This window comes from Nyctibius grandis, chromosome 28, assembly GCF_013368605.1.
Source record: "Nyctibius grandis isolate bNycGra1 chromosome 28, bNycGra1.pri, whole genome shotgun sequence".
NCBI lineage: Eukaryota > Metazoa > Chordata > Aves > Nyctibiiformes > Nyctibiidae > Nyctibius > Nyctibius grandis.
This window is the reverse complement of record NC_090685.1, coordinates 5,937,636-5,959,012: the sequence shown is the minus strand read 5'-3', so window position 1 is coordinate 5,959,012 and position 21,377 is coordinate 5,937,636. Positions and strand designations below refer to the sequence as shown.

General features: G+C 56.1%; 1 protein-coding gene across 1 annotated transcript; it reads left to right on the top strand.

The window, feature by feature from the left end:
* The first annotated feature begins 285 nt into the window (after window positions 1-285).
* RBPJL (recombination signal binding protein for immunoglobulin kappa J region like) lies at window positions 286-21,009 on the top strand. The gene is made up of 12 exons (XM_068419605.1): window positions 286-313; window positions 7,924-7,999; window positions 14,803-14,928; window positions 16,603-16,673; window positions 16,900-17,015; window positions 17,880-18,054; window positions 18,431-18,568; window positions 19,132-19,241; window positions 19,341-19,481; window positions 19,828-19,983; window positions 20,217-20,320; window positions 20,736-21,009. The coding sequence occupies exons 1-12, from the start codon at window positions 286-288 to the stop codon at window positions 21,007-21,009; spliced, it is 1,515 nt and encodes a 504-aa protein (XP_068275706.1).
* The last annotated feature ends 368 nt before the right edge of the window (window positions 21,010-21,377 follow it).

Sequence of the window (21,377 nt, the reverse complement as noted above, 5' to 3'; positions counted from 1 at the left end):
GCTGAGCTATAAAGGGAAAAAGGTCCAGGCAGGCTGAGTGCTGCTGGCTGGGCTGGCTCAGCCGAACCCCGTGGTGGCTGAGCCGAGAGGGGCACTTGGACCATCTCCTGACCTTTCTGAGCAACGCAAGGGGAAAAACCAGCCGTCGCTTGTCGCTGCTGGAGGAGATGCTCAGTCCATGGCACAAAGAGGGTGACCAAGGGAAGAGCCACACCTAAGGACAGAAGGGACAGCAATGACCCCTGCCTCCTCTCGGCTCCTCTTGTGATCTCGGACAAGGAGGACATGGAGCTGAATCCCCAGAGGCAAACAGGTAAGCTAGCATGCCTTCCCTGGCCACCTTCCCCGGGCACCTGCCCCCCAGGGCGCTTGCAGCCCTCCCTGCTCCCCCGCTCCTCCATCTGCTCTCCCTGCCAAGTGCTGAGTCTCGGGAAAAACAGACGCTTTGGGTTTCAGCACGGCCTCCTTGGCAGCTCCCTCCTGGCTACAGGTTCACAGAAATGCTCTGAATATTCTCCTTCTGGTTCACCCACGCAGGTCGGACCTGGGTGCATCCTCCCTTGGGCAAGCCCAAAGGACGGGGCACGGCAGGGAGCAGGGTGAGGGATGCATCCAGCTCCATACCCTCCTTGGTACAGGGGTGGGGGCTTTATATATTGAATTGTAGAGGGGATGAAGGTGATGGAGAAAGAAGGGGTGAAAGGCTCAGGTGATGGCAGTGCATTCACAGCCCAGGAACAGCCCCAACCGTAGTGCCACGAGGAGGAAAGTAGGTTGTGGACCATGGCTATGGAGTCAGGAGCCAGGTCTCAGGGACAACCACATGCAAGATTTCATATATCTGGGCATGTCAGCCTTCAGCTGAGATTTCTGTTTATAACAAAACACACACGATCCCAGCTACCTGCCCAGGCTTGGCAGCCCTTTGGCACGTTGTACGAGCAGCAGCTCTGCCCTGGCTCCAGCCCCTGTGAGAAGCCAGGACAAGGGATCGCCGTGCATTGCAAGGAGCAGGGCACAGGCAGGGGCCCCTGACCGAGCACGCTGTTACCCAACACATCAAAGCCGGAGGGCAGTGCGATGTAGCGTGCCCATGCGCCGGAGGAGGCACGCACAGCCTGCCTGGGCATGCATGGCAGGGGTGCACGGCACTGATGCCACATGTACTACCAGCTAACAGCACGTATTGCTGTGCTGGAAACCTTGGTGGTGGTAGAGCAGCCCTAGACGTGATGTTCCTGAGACTCACCCGGCTCACCTGCCTCTCCGTGTAGCCTGCTTTGTTCTGCGGGGCTCTTCTTCGTGGACACCCCATCAGGCTGTTTTGGCAGGCCATAATTCAACTCCCACATGACTGTTATTTGATGAAAGTGTCAAAGAAGCCCCAAAACAGGCTCAGGAGCCTGGACACAGGCTCCTTCTGCTTAGGACACTGCAGTCCTGCCAGGACAACAGCAGAAAGACAGCAAGAGCTGGCCTTGGGCTGGAGGATGTGGGGACAAATTTGCATCTGTCCTTGGCAGGACAGCAAGTCATCTGTCGGGTCCAGGCCCAAGAGAAAGACTGCCCAAAAAGTGCAGGTGAGACCACGAGAGGATGACAGAAGTGTGTCTTACCCCAGGTATGGGGGACAAGGAAGCAGCCAGAGCTGCCTGGAGAGATACAGACAAGTTACATCAACCTAGAGGCACCTCTTGATGTCAGATTTTGCTGTGGAAACCCTGATGGACCACTGGCATGTGGTCCACATATTTGCAAGACCCTCAAGCCATGTGAATGGACAAGGCCTAGGACAGCCGTGGAGCTGGATCCACCCTCTCCTGGAGGGTTGCCCAAAGCTGGTTTCTCCCAACACAAGCCACAATCTCTAGGCACTCCCTGCCTGCAGACGCACAGCTCTCGCAGTGTGACCCAGCCTTACCCTCCTGCAGTGCCTCTGCTGCCCGTGAGCACTGAATCCTCCCTCAGGACCGTTTTATAGGCAGCACTGACCTTGCACTCAGTCACAGTTCCAGCATCTCAATACTCATCCTCCACAGTGGCTGGGTGATGAGTTGCAAATCCCACAAGTGACGACACCAATGAGGTTTTCAGAGCAAGGAAGTGTCAGGGAGCACAAGCACGTCCAGATCAGGAAAATGGCATGAATTTCCAGTCCAAAATGGTTTTTTCCCCCTTTTTAGGGACTGGTGTGTCCTTGGTTCTTCCCAAACACACGTGTGGGAGAACAAGAGCAGACTCTTTCCAGGACATCACAGCACTCTCTGGTTACAACGCTATGGCAGCTTTACTGGGCCACGTGCCACCTGGAAGGACACGTTGTTTGAAAAACAAGGCTGTATTTCTCGAACAGCACATCATGGCTCCAAACCCAACAGGAGCGCTGTAACAGGAAAACCTTGCTGGATGCAGAAGGGACTTCTCTTTCTCTCCCCTCGCTCCCCGTAAAAAGCCAATTCCCCATTTTACAGGGCCCACTCCTGCACTCACTAGGATTAGCACCTTCGCAGGGAGGGCAGAAGGAAGAGTGGTTTCTTGTCCAGGTCCATTTGCAGGCTGAGTGACAGATGTCTTTGTCTCACAGCTCATGGACTTAACATCATACAAGTCCCGACAGGCTTATACCATGAGATGACATTTGAAGTCCCCTTGGGAGGGAAATGCTGGATGCAGCAATGGACACAGCACCCCCTTTTAGATGTTCTCCACGACAGCACATGGGGCCTTTCTCTGCTGCCCATCTATTCCTAAAAGACCTCCCAGTGCTCTGCAGCTCAGCTAAGAGGAAAGCCTCTCGCCCAGCCAGCCTCTGCCCTGAAACACGCTGTACCTGGGCTGCTGCGGCAACAGCTGGCAAGAAGAAATGCCATATCCACTTGCAAATTAAACACGGCCTTTCGAAGCGCACATTAAAGATCTAGTCAAGAGGAAAACATCAGATGTTCAGCAAATTCCCCTTGTTCAACTAATCATGGCAAGAGATGGCTCCTATTTCAGGACTGCTGGAGGTATTCCTCTGTTCCTCTCTATCCCACTCAAGACCCTAGGCTGTGCTTGTCCCCTGAGCTGCATGACAGGCAAACTTGGTCCTGCCCAGTATTTTAAGCAAAACTGGAGGAATCTTAGCATACTTTTAGATTTTGATGAAGAGGGATCCACAAGGGAAAGACCCACCTAACTGACTCTCTTCAAAAAGCAAATGCTCTTCTGCAGACGGGGCCCTGGAGGACAGCTGGACTGGGCCAAGAGACTTTACTTGGAGGAAAGGAGGTCTGGGCCATCCAGAAGCTGAAGCAGCAATCCATTGCCCAAGTTCTTGTTCTGGGAGGAAGGTGTTAGAGTGCATTTTTTTTTTCCCCAGAAATATGCATGTTCAACCACAAAGGAAAGAGAAGTGGCCCGGAGCAGCTCTGGGCTGGGGCAGTTTCTCAGCTGAGCTCCTGATGCAGCAGAGCCGGTATCTCTAAGCAATGAGATTGATGGTTACTAGCAGGATGTCTGTCTCCCAAATCTGCTGGGACCAATATCCCCAGCTGACCTCCAGCAAGCTTACATGGCACAGACAACCACAGAGAACGCCTGCTATTTCAGCCCCGCAATCATAGATTCATTGCCTGACCTCCTTCTCTAAATCTTTATATCATATTTCTCACTCTAGAGACGTGACTCAATGTGTTGGCATAAGGAAACACGCCAGGAGAATATTCTTGTGCCTCTCCCCTTTATCCTACCCATCCTGCTATGTGTTTAATTGAAATAGCAGAAAGCGAGGAGCGTTTGGCGGCTGCAGAAAAGCACACGGAGACTTTTCGGCCCTCCTCAAGAGAGAAATGCAAGCTGGTGGAATTCTTTGTCTAGATACTTTTCACAGGGAGAACCTCAAAGGTAGCACGGGAAACTGTTCCCACCTAACGTCACAGCCGCCACGTCCCTCTGACGGCAGGAAAACTGCTGCCCCAGGACTGGGATGCTGTCAGCCCACAGGACATGCACCAGAGAAGAACTTGCACCAGAGTCGCAGAGGCCTGTGGCCTCACTTCTGCCCACGCTGAAGAGCAGGTGCCTTGGGGACCCTTGTGCCTCAGTATCTGCGCGTCACCCTGGCCTCGTCAGCACGCTCCGATGCTGCATGGAAATCTCCTGTGAGACCTTCCCAGGGACTCAAAGCAGCATTTGAGGCCATGGCTGAGGACCACTTGACCTCAGCCTCACCCCTGTGTGGGATTAGCCCTTTCTGGTCAACTCGTGAGCAACTAGTTGAAATCATCTCATTCTGATGCATTTACCAAGTCCTTGCCAAAGGTGCCTACAAGGTCTTTGCTTCCAGGAGAGATCAGGGAACAGTCCGAGGTTGCTTCACTGAAGCTTTCAGGCCTCATGAGGTTCTCCAAGGAGAGTCCTACATCATGGCATGAGGAACCAGAGACCAGGGGAGTCAAAGCCACTTGCTCAAGGTTGTGGGAAGTCTGTGGCAGAGCTGGGACCTGAGCTGGCTCTCCCACCTGCACCCCGGGATGAGGGCCCAGACCCAGCTGGGGTGAAACAAGGGCACTTCAGACAGACAAAGGAATGCCCAGATGTGCTTTTGGGTACCTGGGCATGGGGCAGCCGCTCTCAGCCCGTCATCTGCCTCAACAACTTGACACCAGAGGTTCAGCAGATGACAAGGACAGCAAAATGGAAAAGCAGTAGTGAGATTGCTGCCTGGCATTTGAGCACAGACTGAAATGTTTTGTGTCACTCTCGTCCTGGCTGGTACTGTTAAAGCCAAAGCAAGACGCTGTGAAAAGAGAAAAAGACGAGGGGAATGTCTAACGTGACACTTCGGGGAAGCCATCCAAGCCCAGCTGCAAGCGTAGGAGCTGTGAATACCCAAAGGCAGGGTTTTTCCATTTTTTTCAGCTTGTGGACCCTGCTAATTTTCCAGTCAAGACACAGACTCTCGTATAGTGGGTTACCTCTGCTGTCAACAGGTCTGCTCCTACTGGTTCCTGCTGTAGACCACGGACTCCTCTGGGTCCACAGACTACAGCCCAAAGGCTCCCAAACTTATACATTGGCAATCAACCAGCGAAGCAGTGTGACACAGCTCAGGGACAGAAAGCTGAAGTCTGGAGAGAAACCAAATGACTGCCACCTCTCTGCAAGGGACCACAGCTGATCCCTATGGATTTCCCCGATGCGACCAGAGGGACCAGGTTAGTGATGGATTCACGTGTGCAACCAAGGGCTTGCACGGCGAGAAATCAGAAGTTTGCAGAAAAAGAGACACAGGCAAAGGCAGAAACTGGCTGGGGAAAAAGGATCCAGCCTCCAGTGAAAAACACCAGGAAGAACAAGCTGCCTGAGAACCAGAAAAGCTGCAGACACAGGATCAGGCATAGCAGCCCCGGGGGATGCCGCATGGAAACACTGCCATAGCTGTGCACCACTCTCCAGAGTCCCCTGAGCACACGCCTGTACCCTCCCCAGCTTTAACAGAGCTGTATTTAAACCCTTTACAGTTAGCCAGGATGGGAGAGGGAACCAAAGTCGGCTGAGTGCTAAAAATGTTACTCGATACCTAAAGGTACATCCGTGCTGCAGGTACGTACAGAGGGGTGATTCTTGCCAGCCCGCACCAGGTAACCGAAAGCCCAAAGTCCGGGTCCCCGCGCCCGGCTGCTCAATGGAGCCCTTATGGCAGCTGCATGAGCCCCCCTGAGCCCAAGTGATCAATTTGGTCTGGGCCCAAAGTGGCGAAAACACGGTTACTGAGAGGTAATGACAAGTGGCAGGAGTCACTCAGCCTCCCAGCACGGCCAGAGGAGACGCGTGTGACATCTGGCACGAGAGGGACTGCCTGGTTCTGGGGGAGTAGCTGATTTTTATAAGTTTCTTTATAAGCACCACTCCATCTTTTTTTTTTTGCCGTGTTTCTTCTTTATTCACTCACAGCAGGGCTTGTCTGTAATTCGTATGTGCGTGTAGATACAAACACCTTTTCTCTCCCCCTCTGCGTTCCAGCCCCATCCATCAAGCATTCATAAATGGCATTTTATGAGCACCGAGTTTTTAACAAGACAGGCACGCTCGGCCAGCGAACAAAGGGGCCCCTATTGGAAACTTTAAAGATGTTTAAACAAAGGCTTCTCTTGAAAACCTTTAACCCCTAATACCAACCTCAAGGGAAACGCTAAGTTACGAGCAATCGGAGCACAAACATCTTCTGTGACCGCAGGTTGCCTACAACGGGCTGCCTTGTTGGCTTCGTCTTTTCTGTGTGCTCCCGTCGCCACAGGGGCAGCTCCCGAGCCCATCTTGTACTAATCACGTAAAATTTCTCTGATTCTTCAAGAAAAAAGAAAGTTACAACTTCTATAAAAATCAACAACAGCTTTTTTCCAGTTGGATGCAGTAATACCCGCCTGCTTCGACGGAAAGTGGTGTTTTACTGCAAACACCGAGATCTCTTGCACGTCTTCCAGATGGGAATTTGTATTTCGGACGAGGCCAAATTTAGCCATATCCTGGTGGCAAGTATCAGGGCTGAGATCCGAGAGCAGATTTCCCCACACACACTTTTTGCCGCTGTCAAATGCCAATCTAATGAATCCCTGAAGAGATCACAAGAATCTGCTTGTGAAATGCAGTTTCTACTTGTTACTGAGAACCTGCGCGCTCACTGCCTGTGGTTAATTGCTCCTGTTCTTGGAAAAAGAAAAAAAAAAATCATCTTTACTATCATGAGATGCTACAGAGGGTCCCACAGGGAGGACTTCATAGTAACTTTATAAACTGGGCTTGACTGAAGCAAAAATCCAATGAGTTTAAGCAGCAGAGGTGAAGTTGTGTGCCTCGTCTCAGTCGGGGCTCTGAACAGGCTCCTCTCGAGCCCTGTTTCCCCCCCAGTCCCCTTGCACACACGTGGTGGCTTTCTTCGAAGCAGCACAGTCCCGTTCCCGTGCCGGCCTCCTCACCGACACCCGCTCCGGAGCCCTGCCTCCGGGATGGATTCGGCAGCAAAGCCTGTCCTCGCAGAACGAGGGGGCAAAGCCCAGCCGAGCGCGTACCCCCACATCGTGTGTCTGCTCAGCTCCGCTTATCTCGGACGGCTGCGTGTCAGCACAGATACGACGCGTGCAGAATAATCTGATTTTCCAAACAAGTTTTCCCATGTAAACAGAAGTGCCCAAAGCTAATTTTTCCCCATGAAATGGTTGGAATTATAAGCCAAAGGTGGGTGATTGCTTGTGCAAACATATTTATGAGTATGCACAGATCCAATCTTCCAGTCGTGCAGAAAGAGTGCGCAACAAACATAGGGCACACTTTTAAGCTTATCTTTTTGCAGGATCTCGCTCTCCTGCTGCTCAGCACGCCTTGCCCAGGTGTACCAGACCTTATTATTATTCTCTGCTAAAAGAGATCCTCGAGCGTATAAGCAGGAACCTGCCCGAAAGCTAGGCGAAAGGTGAGCAGGGCACGCTGCAAACTGCGCCATCCCCACGGGGGAGAAGAGTTCACATCCTCCGCACCCACAGACCGAGCGGGGTACCGTGCCCTCCTGCTGCCCCACAACACAGACCCCACAGACCGAGCGGGGTACCGTGACCTCCTGCTGCCCCACAACACAGACCCCCGGCCCAGCGCACTCCGGGGGGGCGATCGCTGGCACCCAGCCGGGGGTGCAAAAGCACCCAGCCGGGGGGGGGCTTCGGGAGGGCTCCAGCTTTGGGGGAAAAACCCACAGCAAAGGCTCTTCTCTTCCCCTGCCCGGCTTTGCTTCGTGCCCAGGACCGCTGCTCCCCTCTCTGCCAGCCCCACTCCAAGGAAAAGCCCCCCCGGAGGCTGCCCGCCCCGTGCGCACAGCACCGCGGCTCAGCCCCGCGGGGCCGGGCCGGGCTCACCCTCACCCCGCTCCTCTCCTCTCCCTTCCCGCAGGGGCGGCGGGACCCGCGGAGCCCCTCACTCACCCGGGCCGGCCGCCGAGCCGCTCCCCGCCGCGCTGCTGGGGCAGGTACGGCGGGCGCGGAGCTGCGCGGTGCGGTGCGCGGGGCTGCGGGGAACTGCGCGGAGCGGTGCGCGGAGCGGTGCGCGGAGGTGCTCGGGGCTGCGCGGGGCGGTGCGCGGAGCGGAGGTGCGCGGTGCGATGCGGTGTGCGGAGCGGTGCGCGGAGCGGTGCGCGGAGGTGCTCGGGGCTGCGCGGGGCGGTGCAGGGCGGTGCGCAGAGGTGCTCGGGGCTGCGCGGTGCGGGTCGGTGCGCGGAGGTGCGCGGCGGCGGCAGCGCTGGGCGGTGGCGGGGCCCCGCGCGGTATTTAACGGGGCGGGGGGAGCGGGGGGGGGCAGCGGGGCGGGCACGGCCCCGGGGCAGCGCTGGGGCCGGGGGGGGGCCGAGGGCTGCCGGCTCCCCCCGCCCCGCGGGTCGTGTCCGTGCCGGTGCCCGCGGAGCTGCGCGCAGGTGGAAACGGAGGTGGCCAGATGTGCGGGGGCACCGGCACCGGGCTGTGCCCGGCCCGGGGTACTCACAGACCGTGCCTGCGGGGAGCTCACCGTCCGGGGAGAGGCCGCCTTTTTTTTTCTCTTCTTTTTTTTTCTTTTTTTTCTTTTTTCTTTTTTTTTTCCTTTTTTTCTCTTTCTTTTTCTTTTTTTTTTTTCTTTCATCTTCCCCCGCTGTGGGAGTGCACCTGGGAGCCCCATAAACTCCAAAGGTCCTGGAAAAATCAGGGTGCAAGCTTACCGTCCATTGGAGCTCCAGTGCCCTGGGAGTTTAGGAACCTCGGCAGGTCGCAGCTGCAGTCAGTGTAGGGAGGTGGGTCTGAACCAGGGAGCTGCAGACCAGAGCTCTGAGGGCTGTAGGGCCTCAGGTCACGCTTCCAGCAAGAAGGTCAAGTGATGTGCCCGACTGTGGCAACAGAGATCACAGAATCCCAGCCTGGTTGAGGTTGGAAGGGACCTCTGGAGATCATCCAGCCCAACCCCCTGCCCAAGCAGGGTCACCCAGAGCACGTTGCACAGCGTTGCGTCCAGGCGGGTTTGAATATCTCCAGAGAAGAAGTCTCCCCACCCTCCCTGGGCAGCCTGTGCCAGGGCTCTGGCACCATCAAAAATCAGAGATCATCAGCAGAGGCTTCTTAGAGACCCTGGAATACACCTTCCAAGCCCTCCACCTCTTCTCAGCACTTGCATCAGTCTAGTGGTGGTAGGAACCACCGTCAGGGCTTTACAGGACTGTGTTTTAGTGCTTTAACAGCACTTGCCTTCCTCTTTGCACTAACATAAGTAGCTACATGAGGAATGGAGAAAGGAGACTACGGTAAATCACCCACATTATCTGAATTTTCTAGCAGATGAGCCAATACTGTGTTATCAAACTCGGGCATTTTGAGGGTGTGGGTGCTGCTGGGGCAGGCGCAGGACAGCCGGGAACATGCCCACAGTGACCACCCTGGCTGGCCCCTGGTCCCCCGCAGGGTTTTCGTGCTTCCTGCTCTCGGCTGGTGTTTGCCGTTGGTGTGGTCAATAAATCCCCCAAGCCCAGAAAAGGCTGAATTTCACTTGTGTGTGCAGTGAGGAAAATATAAGATTTATAAATACCCATGCATATACAAGGGCTTGTGGGTTGGGTTGGGCTGGATTAAAGGAGGTATTGAAAAATGAGGGAAGCCAGAAACTGCAGGCTTCTCATTTCTGTAATTTCTAATGGCTTTTCCTTTTGCATAAACATTGCATTGACTCCATACCCAAGAGCACTGCAGGCATTTTCTCCCCTGCTCTGTACAAAATAGAACCGAGACCTCTAAAATGGATATTTTTTATTAGGACATTCGGTTTCCCCAAGCCCAGGAAAGAACAATTGCCCTCTGTGGCAGCAAGTCCCCAGCAAGCTGCTGAGCAGCTGTCTGCTGAGCAAGGCAAAGAGGGAAAAGCAGCCAATTAAATCTCTGCCCTTGAATTCAGTGTTACCTGCACTTGAGGACAGTGTTACCGTGAGTTAAAGTTCTTGTATAAAGAGTTGATTTGAAGACCCAGTTTCTGAACAATAGCTGACGGGATCGTATTGTGGTGTCCTGAGTCGGGTACTTTCGTTCCCAGGGGACCGACAAAATCGGATCCCTTCCTGTGCAGACTGAGCTGGTGAACGTCAGTGAGCTGGAAAGCAGCAGTGCAGAAGGTGGTTCGCTTCTCCCGGTGCCCGTAAAGTGCTTTTTCTGCTCCTGTGGTTGCCCCAGGGTGCACACATGGGGTGTTGTGGGACTTCCCAGCCCCATCTGCCCTCGCAGAGCAGAAGGTGATGTGGGGACCAGGATACATCCCACACCATGAGCATGGCTATCTCGGCAGGGACGTGCGACCCAGTGGCAGGGGAAGGCTGAGCTGAAAAGGCCCCTTTGTTGGGTTTTGCCCTGCGTGTGACACAGGCAGGAGCCGTGCCTGCAGCAGGGCGGTCACCCAGGGCGGCAGCGGGAGGGCAGGAGGCACTGAGCTGCAGTGCTCTGCAGTGAGAGGTACCAGGCGATGCACTGCCCTGCCCGACCCACGGGCACCCAAGGAAGGGGAAAATGGGTTTCCCAGCTGGAAGCAGGACAAAGCACTGAGTGATTCCCCCCACGCTCGCTGCTGGGGAGGCGAGGGCTAATTTTCAGCTGTGGTGTTAACCGTCAGCGATTTGAGTGCAGGGTCTGACCCTCCCGAAGCCTCTCAGCGCCTGCCTGGGTTCCCTGCGTGCCCCCATCAACCAGCCCTTCACGAGGTGGCCCAGCCGTGTGTCTCCTGCGGGGAGCACACAGGGCACTCCTCCTTTTCTGCTTCCTTTCCCATGGGAGGGGGCACAGCAACACAGCCGGGGCTTGCAAACACCCGCGGGTGCCCTGGGTCTCTCCCACCTCCAACACCAGGGCAGCTCGAAGCTCGCTCGCACCCTCTCCTGAAGCACATCCTGCCCTAAGCGAGGGACGAGCCTCTGCGGCAAGCAATGCCAGGCTGAGCGGGGAGGGGAAAGGCTCACAAAAACCAGCGTAGGAGAAAGGTGGTGGCTCCCCCCTCGCTCCCCCGCTGCTGCCACATAATGCCTGACTGTGTGCGAGAGCAGCCGAGTCCCCGCTGAGACCTCGGGCTCTGAAAAGGTGGCTTTTAGCGTGAGCTCCGAGAGCCCGGCCCGTGCCGCGCTGCTAACATGACACTGAACTAACACTGCCCTCCAATCAAAGCATTTTAATAATTTTATATAATAAATGTCAGAAGGACTGAATAATTCCCTGTAACCCTGAGGAGGCTGTAGGTGCCAGAAGGAGCCGAGTGGGTACATTGAGCTGCTTTAGCAATAGCCCTTTGACTCTCTGAAGGTAAATTTAAACCAGATGATGGATGCTGGGTGGTCGCCTCGGAGGGCAGAATGGCGAGCACTGTTCAGAAATGCATCGCTCCAACAATTTCACCCCCAAATTTGGAAGGCAATGGCTGCAGAGAATGGACGAAGAAAAGAAAAACAAGTTTCTCAATAGTAGCTCCTCCAGCTAGACATCAAATCTGAAGAACTGCAGTCTGCTTACCTGCCTTTGGCATGGAAGCTCCCACTTTAAGCAGTAAATAGCATGTGGATAATTATTCCAGAAGGCTCTTCAATAAGCTCCGGGCAGTAACCCACGTGCCTCTGGTATTACGCACGGATGGCAGGGAGCAGTGATACCGGCACAAGCCTGGCCCTGCCCCGCGCCGGGGCCACGGGAGGCTCTGCGGAGCAGGCGTTGCTGCTGGCCACGCTGTCAGCACATGTCTTAATCCAGAGGTTTTGGCAATTTGCTCCTGCACACTCCCTGCTACCGCCTGGCCTCGGTACCAGGCTGCTCTGTGCTCCGCTGATGGGCTGGTGGGCACTGGTGAGCACCTCGATGCCGGTGGGTGACACTAACAGGGATGGAGCGTGTGTCCCCACAGCTGAGACACGAGCAAGGACCCAAAGCTACGCTCCTCGTTTTGCACTGGATACTCAATGATGAGACTCACCAGGAAAAAATTCACACACACAGCCTGGTTCTTCCCTGCTCTGTGCCCGTTGTCTCTGGCAAACTGAGGGTGAAACGCTGCTGAACGGAGCCAGCAAGGTTTAATACTCTTTTTTCACTGTGTTGCATTAGTGTAAAAGAATCTCCAGGGTCAGGCCAACGGACAGCCTTGTCCTCGATCCGTTTCCACATTTATCCTGATCACAATCAGTAGTTCTGTAAAAAAAAAAAAAAAAAAAAAGACTTTTTCAGAGAGATTCCCAAATGGTGCTTTTAGATGAAGGGAAAAATAGCAAAAGCTGAAATCACACTATTGCTTGGCAGCAGAGGAGAGAGACAGCTGCAGATTGCCAGTATGGAAAAAGAGTAAATAACTTCCTTACGGGATTTCTGGCTGTGCAAAGATACAAACCATTCAGGAGATCGAAAGGCTGGAGTGAAGCTTTTCAGCAAGACTCAGTAGCCCACCCTGGAGCACTGGTGGGCTACTGGTTGATTGAGCTCAACTTCAGCATGAGCAGGAGTCTCCCAGCCCTGCGGCAGAGGAAGCAGATCCAGCCTTGGCACGGGAGCTGTCAGGGGCAATCCAAGGGGGTGTGTGGCAAAGGAGCTCCTTCTGCCTTGCCGTGAGTGCCAGCCGTGGCTGAGCCCCGAGCCGTGTGCTGGCAGCAGCACCGGGGCTGCCGCGGGGAGAGGAGCTCGGCTGCGGCACGTGCTCTGCAGTCAGGAACGGGCTTGCCGCGGCCATCAAACGTTCATTGCTCAGACACAGAGCAGCAGCTAATGCTGTGGGTGACGCTGGCACCGGCTGTAAATCTGATTTTGGCAGAGCTCTGTTGATTTATGTCTGCTGGTGATCTGGCTAACGTGTCTGGGGTAAAGACCTGAGCACAAGAAGGGCAGGAGATTATATTGCCCGAACACAGCAGTGACGGGAAAATCTGGGGAGTGCAAAGCGTCGGGTCCCCGTGGGACTACCCAGGGGAGATGCTGGGTAAATATTTGCTTGTATGGGCAGACGTGCTTGTGTTCCACGCACAAACAGGAGAGCATCGGCTCCCTCTACACCGTGGGAAAGCTGGCAGTGAAGGGCTATAAGTTTAAGGCTAATGGTAATGTGGGTCCTGGAAGCTGTAAAGGGCACAGCCTCTTTCAAATACACGTTGCACTGGGAAGAGCAAAACTGGCTGATGAACTCTTCTAAATGGCTGCCTGGTATGGCAGTGGTTGCAAGCGAGCAAGAGCTCACCGTAGCCTGCCTCGGGGTGCTTGGCAGGACCAGATTTACCTCTCTTCACACATCTGATCGTTTATGCCCTAAATTACTCTCCATCTCTAGCCCATTTAAGAGGAAGAGAGGCTGTTTTTAATGGGGATGCTCCACTGTGTACCTCTTGCAAGATTTACCCTGGGGGGCCATGGCTGATGCCCCCCATCCTCACCGCTTCTCCTCCGAGCGATCCCTCAGCGCTGCCCTCAGTCCCCGGCTGCTTCCTCTCGGTGGCTCAGCAGTGTGTTTGTAGCTGGGCTTGGGGCTTCACAGCCTTCTCTGGACACTGCTGGTTGTCTCTGCCTCCAATGCAAGGCCATCGCTGTGTGGAGAGGTCATGAGAGACCCCAGCAGCCTTGCGAGGGTCAAGAGCCAGAGCCTGAAGGCAGTTTCCATCCAGTTTTCTCTCTCCTGAGGATGCTGGATCTGGTTTGGGTCTGATGTTCATCCAAGTAGGTCTAAAAACATCTCTGGGGCATGCAGAGCAGAAACACTGAGCCGTTGTCCCAATACCAGCAGGCACGAACACCCCTTTGGAGGAAGGCAAGTGAGCTCAGCGCATGGAAGAAGTGAGCTCAGGCTTAAGCCAAGACCTTATCGTAACCAGCCAGGCTGGGTCCCCTGGGTAGGAGAAATTTCTCCTGAGTGTGCCCAGCTGCCATGTCCCAACCATGGGCAGACATGCCAACAAGCTGCCCAGGCAGCACACCTTCCCTCTTCTCTGGTTTCTTCTTATCCAGCTGAAAGTACTCGGGGGGTTTAAGGGATTTCAGTAGGGCAGGAGCTGATGGTCTTCAGATGGGCAGTCTCGCCTCCTCTGAAAGCAAGGCAGCACCACAGAAGGTCTCCCCAGTAGCCACCCCATAACCCTCCTCTCTCATCCCCCAGTTCCTGCACACGTGTCCCAGGTGGCAGAGCAGGGCACCTCAGGCTTGGACCTACCTCGTCTCTCTCCAGCCGGTTAACGCCCAACCTAATGAGTTAGCAGAGTTAAATTCTGGGTGCATGGGAACTCCTTCTAGTTAATAGAGCAGAAACAATCAGCAAAACCACCTACTTCTTAGGTCTCAGAGAAAAATGCAGCTATTTTCACCCAACAGCCCTTGCAGAAGCCAACAAGCAGTGACAGCTCCCCAGCTCCACTCACGGCTCAGCAGCATCGTTTCCCAACTCACCAAAAAGCCATGCAGCAACAAGCATATCAGGTGGAAAAACAAATTTGTGATCAATTAGAGCACTGCCACCATCGCGTGGGACTGGAAGTCTTAGAAATGCACATTTCAGAGCTAGAAACATAGTGCCCTGTGTGTGTGTGCTTGAAAACTGATGAAGCCATTACTCAGTTATCCAAACTTTATATTTTTCAATGCCAACCCTGGTCTTGCAGCAGCTGAGATGTTCTCTGAGCTCCAGTGCTTTCCGAGGGGAAAGCCTCTCCACCTTGCCCACCCCACCAGGCTGGACACGGAGGGAGCTCCCGACTCGGCGTAGGGCACGGCAAGGAGCCCGGTGCTGGTGTTACAGGGCTGGGGGACTGCTGTCTTGTAGATCCAACCCCTACCAATCCAACCTGCTCCGAGACGGCGTGCGGAGGTACCTGCAGCTGCCAGCAGACCAGACAGTGCTGATACTGCACGCCAAAGTCGCACAGAAGTCATACGGCAATGAAAAAAGGTAGGAGAGTGCTCCAGCTTCTCTGATAGCCGCTTCCAAACCCGGCTGCCTAAAGCTTGGTTTCAGCCTTGCTGGATTTCTCTGATTTAAGCTGGTGAAGCAAATGATTTGATATATCCCCGGTCCATCCACTCATGACCTCTTTGCATCCAAAACCATAATTTAGTCTTTGTGAACTGAATAACACAAGAAAGATATCAACCCCTGCCTGCCTCTGTCCCAGTCAGACGTTCCCAGTGGTCAGCTTCCTCCTGCAAAGTGCTGGAGATCAGAAAGATAAAGCAAAAGAAGGAGAGATACTATTCAAATCTTACCCCTCAAGCATGAAATTACAAAGATGAAGAAGAGGAAAGGTTAGTGTTTTGAGTGCTCTGGAAATCTTGTCTTAAAATCTGAGCGGCCGCAGCAGGGACTGGGGTGTTTCCATCAATGCCCACGGTCTCCAAAAGCTGCTATTTTTAAAATCCTTCCCGCACTGCAAAAACACCTTGAGGTTCTGGCTTGAATCTCCAAAATTGCTACTCCTGGGCAGTGACGTCAGACTGTGGCACTGCAGTATAATTAATCCTCCATTAATGCTTCTGCTATAAATAATCCTCCGTTATTACCGAGTGTGGAGCAGCTATGAGGTGACAAGCTCTACCTCCAAGGCATAACCCACACAGACCCCAGCGACCCCAGGAGACAGCTCGAGCCTGGGCTGCGCCTACAAAGTCCTCACCGCATCCAGCCTCCTGCCAGGGGCTGCTGGTCCCCAGCAAAGGTTTTATTTCAGGGCTGGGTCTCCCAGGCAGGAGGGAAGCCCTTGTGTCGCTGAGCCTTTGGGACAGCTTCTTGCCCCTGCTCCAGACCCCGTGCAAGAAATGAGAGTGAAAATCAGACGTCAGGTCTGGGGAGGGAGAGAAAACCAGCACAGAGCTGCCAGGTTAAAGTCTAAAGGTGCTGGTGCCATTTTAGTTCATGGTGGGAGTCAGGGGCCCGTGCTGTGGATGAGTTGTTTAAATAAACCCATACCCAGGACTTTGGGACTCTGAAATATCCAGCCCCCTGCACGGGTGTTTCCTCTGCTAGCACTTCACCCAGTATCAATAGAGGATGAATTTGCACCATTCACACAAGTGCAAAGACAGTGGAAACCCAAATAAAACACAGGAAAATAGGTTTCCAAAGCCCTGGCTATAGATTTATTTGCGTTGGGCTCCGAGCCTGGCTGTGAATGCAAACTCTGTTCCTGACCTGCCGAACCTCCCACATGGCAGGCGGGTAGGGGCAGGGGGCTCGATCCCCGCTCGGCTCAGGGCAGGGGGGTGCCGAGGCACCCTGTCCTCCCCTCCTGGGGCCAGTGGCCTCATGGCCACCAGCAGCACCCACAGATGTGGCAGCCACCCGGGCTGGGGCCAGATGCTGGGGTCGGATGCAGCCGGTGCAGGGCAGAGAGGCTGAGGCAACTGCTTCAGCAGAGCCCGATTCCTCCAGCCAGCCCTGCCCGCGCCCCCAGCCCGGGGGTCCCCAGCCCCTCGCCGCAGCACCACGTACCTCTCGGGGTGCAGGGTTGCTCCCGTCACCAGTGAGCCCCAGCAAAGGTCTCTGCTCTCAGCGCAGCCATCCCATCATCCCCAAGCACCTTTTCTGGGTGCTGAAGTGCAGTAAGAAAATGTCCTCTTGTCTCGGCAGGTTTTTCTGCCCCCCGCCTTGCGTTTACCTGAGCGGGCCAGGATGGAAGTTAAAACAGGAACAGATGAAAGGTAAGCGCTGGGCGGCATCCCCGGACCTCTCCTCCCATCCTTCCCATGCCATGGAGAGCTGCCCTTCACCTCTGCAAAGGGGAGGGTGACCCAGTTTAGTTTATCTTGCCCCCCCCCAAACGCCTCTTTCCCCCTCGGGGCTGAGCCACCACGGTGGCCAGGAAGAGCCGAGCCCACGCCTGTGCCTGCGCAGGGGCTGGAGGGTGCTTCTCCCCATCTCTTCCAGGCAGGGACCTGGGAGAGGCGGGTTTTCGGGTGTGCGGGTACATGGGGCTGGACAGCATGGGCAGCAGCCTGATGGAGACCCAGAAGCTCAGCTTCGAGGAGCAGCCAGACGCGAAGGTACAGGCTGATGCTCCCCAGGACCACGCGGTGGCATACCATGGGGACCCCACTCAAACAGGGCTGGACTTTCCCTGGCGTCACCCCACACCCTGGGATGTCACGTCATCCCTTTCCTCGGGGTGTCGTGGTCCTTCCTTCCTGGCCATCGCTCCCTGCTCCTGCTCTGCCTCCCTGTTGTGGCACGGGTGGCAGCCCGAGCAGCTGGACAGGCTCCCCTGCCTTGCAAAGAGCCCCATCTTTCTTTGGCACCATCTTTTCGGGTCTGCAGCCCCGTGGCAGGCAAGCTGCCAAAAATTGCACGGCTCCCTCAGCCCCGCTACATTCTCCCCATGAGCAGAACTCCCCAGGCTTTCATTTGCAGATAAACAGCTAAAAAAAAAAATCCTGATCGATCCCAAAGTCCAAGAGCTTCAGCAGAGATCTGGCACCTTTTGATAGGGAAAAAAAAAAAAAGAAATAAAAAGAAAAAAAAAGCATTACCTGGGGTCCCTGAAGAGCACGGGGGCTGAGCCGGGCCAGGAACCTCACAAAAAGAGCCTTTGTCTGCAGTGCTTGCGCTGCTGCTAAGGCGCAGCGTATCAGCTGGGACGGCGGGGAAACCATAAACCCAGGGCGATTTCTCATGTTCTGTGGGATAAATCACACGTGAACATTCATTTCCATGAGGAATTCTTTGCCCCCAGTGTAAATAAAGCCTCTGCCGATCCCCAGCTCTTCATTCCACCTGTAATAACATCTCTGGTCATTTCCCCCTTTAAACGAACACGGGGCTCTTTGAAAGGGTGCTATTATGTCCTTGCGGGGCGGTGAGGAGGGTGAGGAAGGCTGGAGCTGCCGGCAGCCCCTCTCTGCCCTCGGCAGGGCTTCGGCTGCGCCAAGGCGCTGTACATCTCGGACACGGACAAGCGCAAACATTTCCGCCTGGTCCTGAAGCTCTTCTTCAGCAACGGGCAGGAGATCGGCACCTTCCACAGCAAGCTGATCAAGGTCATCTCCAAGCCCTCGCAGAAGAAGCAGTCGCTGAAGAACACGGACCGTGCGTACAGGGATGGCTCTGCGGGGAGGGAAGTGCGTGTGAGTCAGGGTGGGATGCTCTCCAAGTGCTCCCAGCTTGGCTCCAGAGTGGTCCAGGCTGGGCATAATGGACACCCCCAGAAGAGGATGTACCTGGGCATATTGATGTCTCTTTTCTGAAGGGTTCACCCACCACGCTGCATGATGCTGATGTGCTCCCCGGGCTCCCCACCTCTGAAAAGCCCAGCTGGGCTGGCACCCACCTGCAGAGAAAGGCAGTCGAGGGGGGTGGCTGGTTACACCAGTAACCAGGACTTGTCCTCCCTGGCCTTGACACAGCCATAGTTCAAGCCACACGCAGACCTGGCAAGCGCTAACGCAGCCACCTCTACCCACAGTCTGCATCTCCTCGGGCTCCAAAGTCTCCCTCTTCAACCGCCTGCGCTCCCAGACCATCAGCACCCGCTACCTCTCCGTCGAGGGGGGAGCCTTCATCGCCAGCGCCAGGCAGTGGGCAGCCTTCACCCTCCACCTGGGTAAGGACCGTCGTGGGGCCGCTGATGCTGGCCATGCCCAGGGCTGTCTGCCTCCAGCCCTGGCTCTCCCCTTCCACAAAGCCAGTTCTTGGGGGTGAAAGGGGTGGGAGGTAGCCAGGGGATACGAGAACCTGGCTCAGGTCTTGCCTCTGCCCGGTGTTCCTGGTGTGGCTCTGGAGCCGACAGCTGTTTCCTGCTGGCTTTGAGGGTTGGCATCGTGCCCTGAGAGCACATGGGCCGTGACTGGGGCAGAAAGAGCTGTACCAGTCTGGGGGCTCACGAATCCAAGGGAGTAACTTGCCTGGAAGAGGCCGGAGCCCAGAGCATCCCTGCCCACGCTGCCTCCGGCGGTGTCCCTGCGAGGTGCCGTATCCCAGTCCTGCTCTCCCGTGCTGGGCTCCCAGGGAGCAGCGGTCTCTCCAAGCAGTGGGCACCTGCAGAGCAGAGGAAGCAGTAAGAAAGCACCGGGAGCATGGCCAGAGCTGCACGTAGCAAAGCAGCACAGGCTGACCTGCTCCCCGGCCTCTCGGGGCAGTGACTCTGCCTCTCTCCGTCCCCGCCAGCCGACGAGCGCTGCGCCCGGAGCGAGTTCCCGCTGCGGGAAGGGTATATCCGCTACGGCTCCGTGGTCCGGCTCGTCTGCACGGCCACCGGCATCACCCTGCCTCCCCTGGTAAGCCTCCATCCCTGCGGGTGTCAGGCACGTGGACCCGGCTGCTCCGTGCCTCTGGGAGACGGGTACCGGCCCTGGGACGATGCTGCCGCCCCGCAGATCATCCGGAAGGTGACGAAGCAGTACGCCATGCTGGACGTGGACGAGCCCATCTCCCAGCTCCACAAATGCGCCTTCCAGTTCCAGGGCACCGACCGCATGTACCTGTGTCTCTCCACGGAGAAAGTGATCCAGTTCCAGGTACGGCAGCGTGAGGAGGGGATGGGGACTCCCGTGGCACTCCCCGTCCTCTCTCCAGCCTCCTCTGCCTTGCTGCTGGCTGGGGAACATGTCACTGGGAGGGGTCTTCCAGGAAAGGGGGTTTATGCCCAAATTAAGGTCAGAATCGCTGCAAAGCCATCTGCCTTCAGCTTGTCTCTCTGGTGGGGACATAGTCACTGAGGTCTTTGCAAAGGCACCGTGATCCCCGTTTCCCAGTGAGCGAAGAAGTCGCTTGCTGGAACCAAGACGCTGTGGGCAGAAGCCCTGGCCCCGGTCCCCCGCCGTCCCTGCTGTGGTGTGGCTGGAGATGTGACACTCTCCGCAGGCATCTCCCTGCCCAAAGGAAGCCAACCGGGAGCTGCTGAACGACGGTTCCTGCTGGACCATCATCGGCACCGAGATGGTGGAGTACACCTTCAGCGAGAGCCTGGCCTGCATCCGCGAGCCCGTCAGCCCCATGCCGCTCATCGCTGCCCTGCAGGTAGGTACAGCGCTGGTCACAGGCCACCCCCCTCCTCTCCGTCACCTCTGTCGTGGCTCCTGCTGCTGAGCCCTTGCACCCGCGCTCGGTGTCTCCCAGTTCTGGGATGCTGTGGGAATGGCTGGGTCTGGGCAGCTGCGGTGCGGACGGGGCACGTGGGCAGAGCAACCTTTGGGGGATGGAGTCTGGCTCATGCCACCACGTAACGCCTGCTGTGTGCTCCCCTGTCACAGCTCACAGGCGGCGGGGACGTGGCCATGCTGGAGGTGCAGGGGGAATATTTCCACGCACACCTCAAGGTCTGGTTCGGAGACGTGGAAGCAGAGACGATGTACAGGTAACGTGACCGAGGGGGCCAGGGAGCAGGCAGGGAACGGGCAGCTAGGTCTGGGCTGTGCTGGGCAGCTCTGGGAGGGCCGTGGCTGCCGACCTTGGGGAGGGGGCACTTGCACTGCCCGTTCTGCAGGACCAAGCACGAGCATTGCAAGGAGAGGCAGAGATGGGCCTGGCTGGTGCCTGCTGGCTCTGGATGCAGTCTAGGGAGAGCGGTGGGTGGGGGACAACAGGGACCTCAGGGGGCTGCAAACGACCAAGCAGAGGGGAATGAAACATGGGGGAGGAGAGGAGAAACCAGCTGGAGGCTTCGCTGTGAGCTCCAGGCTGAAGGAGATGTGTGGGCACTCGCTGCCAGCCGCTCCTGTGTGGGACCCTCCTGGCCTAATGCACGTTTTCCTCTCCTGCGCTGTTCCCAGGAGCCCCAAGTCGCTTGTGTGCGTTGTCCCCGACGTCTCCGCCTTCGGCAGTGACTGGAGGTGGCTGCGATACCCCATCACGGTCCCGCTCCTGCTGATCAGGGATGATGGCCTCATCTACTCCAGCTCGTTCACGTTCACCTACACCCCGGAGCAGAGCTTCATCCCAGGGCAGCAGGTCCTCTCGGATATCCCCCAGGATTCAGACAAACTACTTGACAGCATCCATCAGGAGTTCACCAGGACCAACTTCCACCTCTTCATGCAGAGCTAGTGAGCTGGGCGGGCAGAGCCCTGGCCCTGCCGCCGGCCCCGGGGCAGGGGAGCAGCCCTGAGCCCTGCTGCAGGTCCCCCATCCAGGGCTCGGGGGGGCCCTGCCAAAGGGTCCCTCTCCACGCATCGAATGCCCACCACGTTACTGCGGTTTGCTGGCTTGGCTCTTCTTCACGGCAGCATCTCACCCTGCTGAGATCTCACAGGAGAGCGTCAATAAATCGGGCTTGCAGGACTCTTCACTGATGCAATTGCTTCTTTACTAACCTTCTGTGCTGGCACAGAGCATTGCAGCTGCCTCGATGTCCTCAGTCCATACATTCAACGGCCCAGGAGGGGCAGGGATGATGCATGAATGTGACCTCAGTG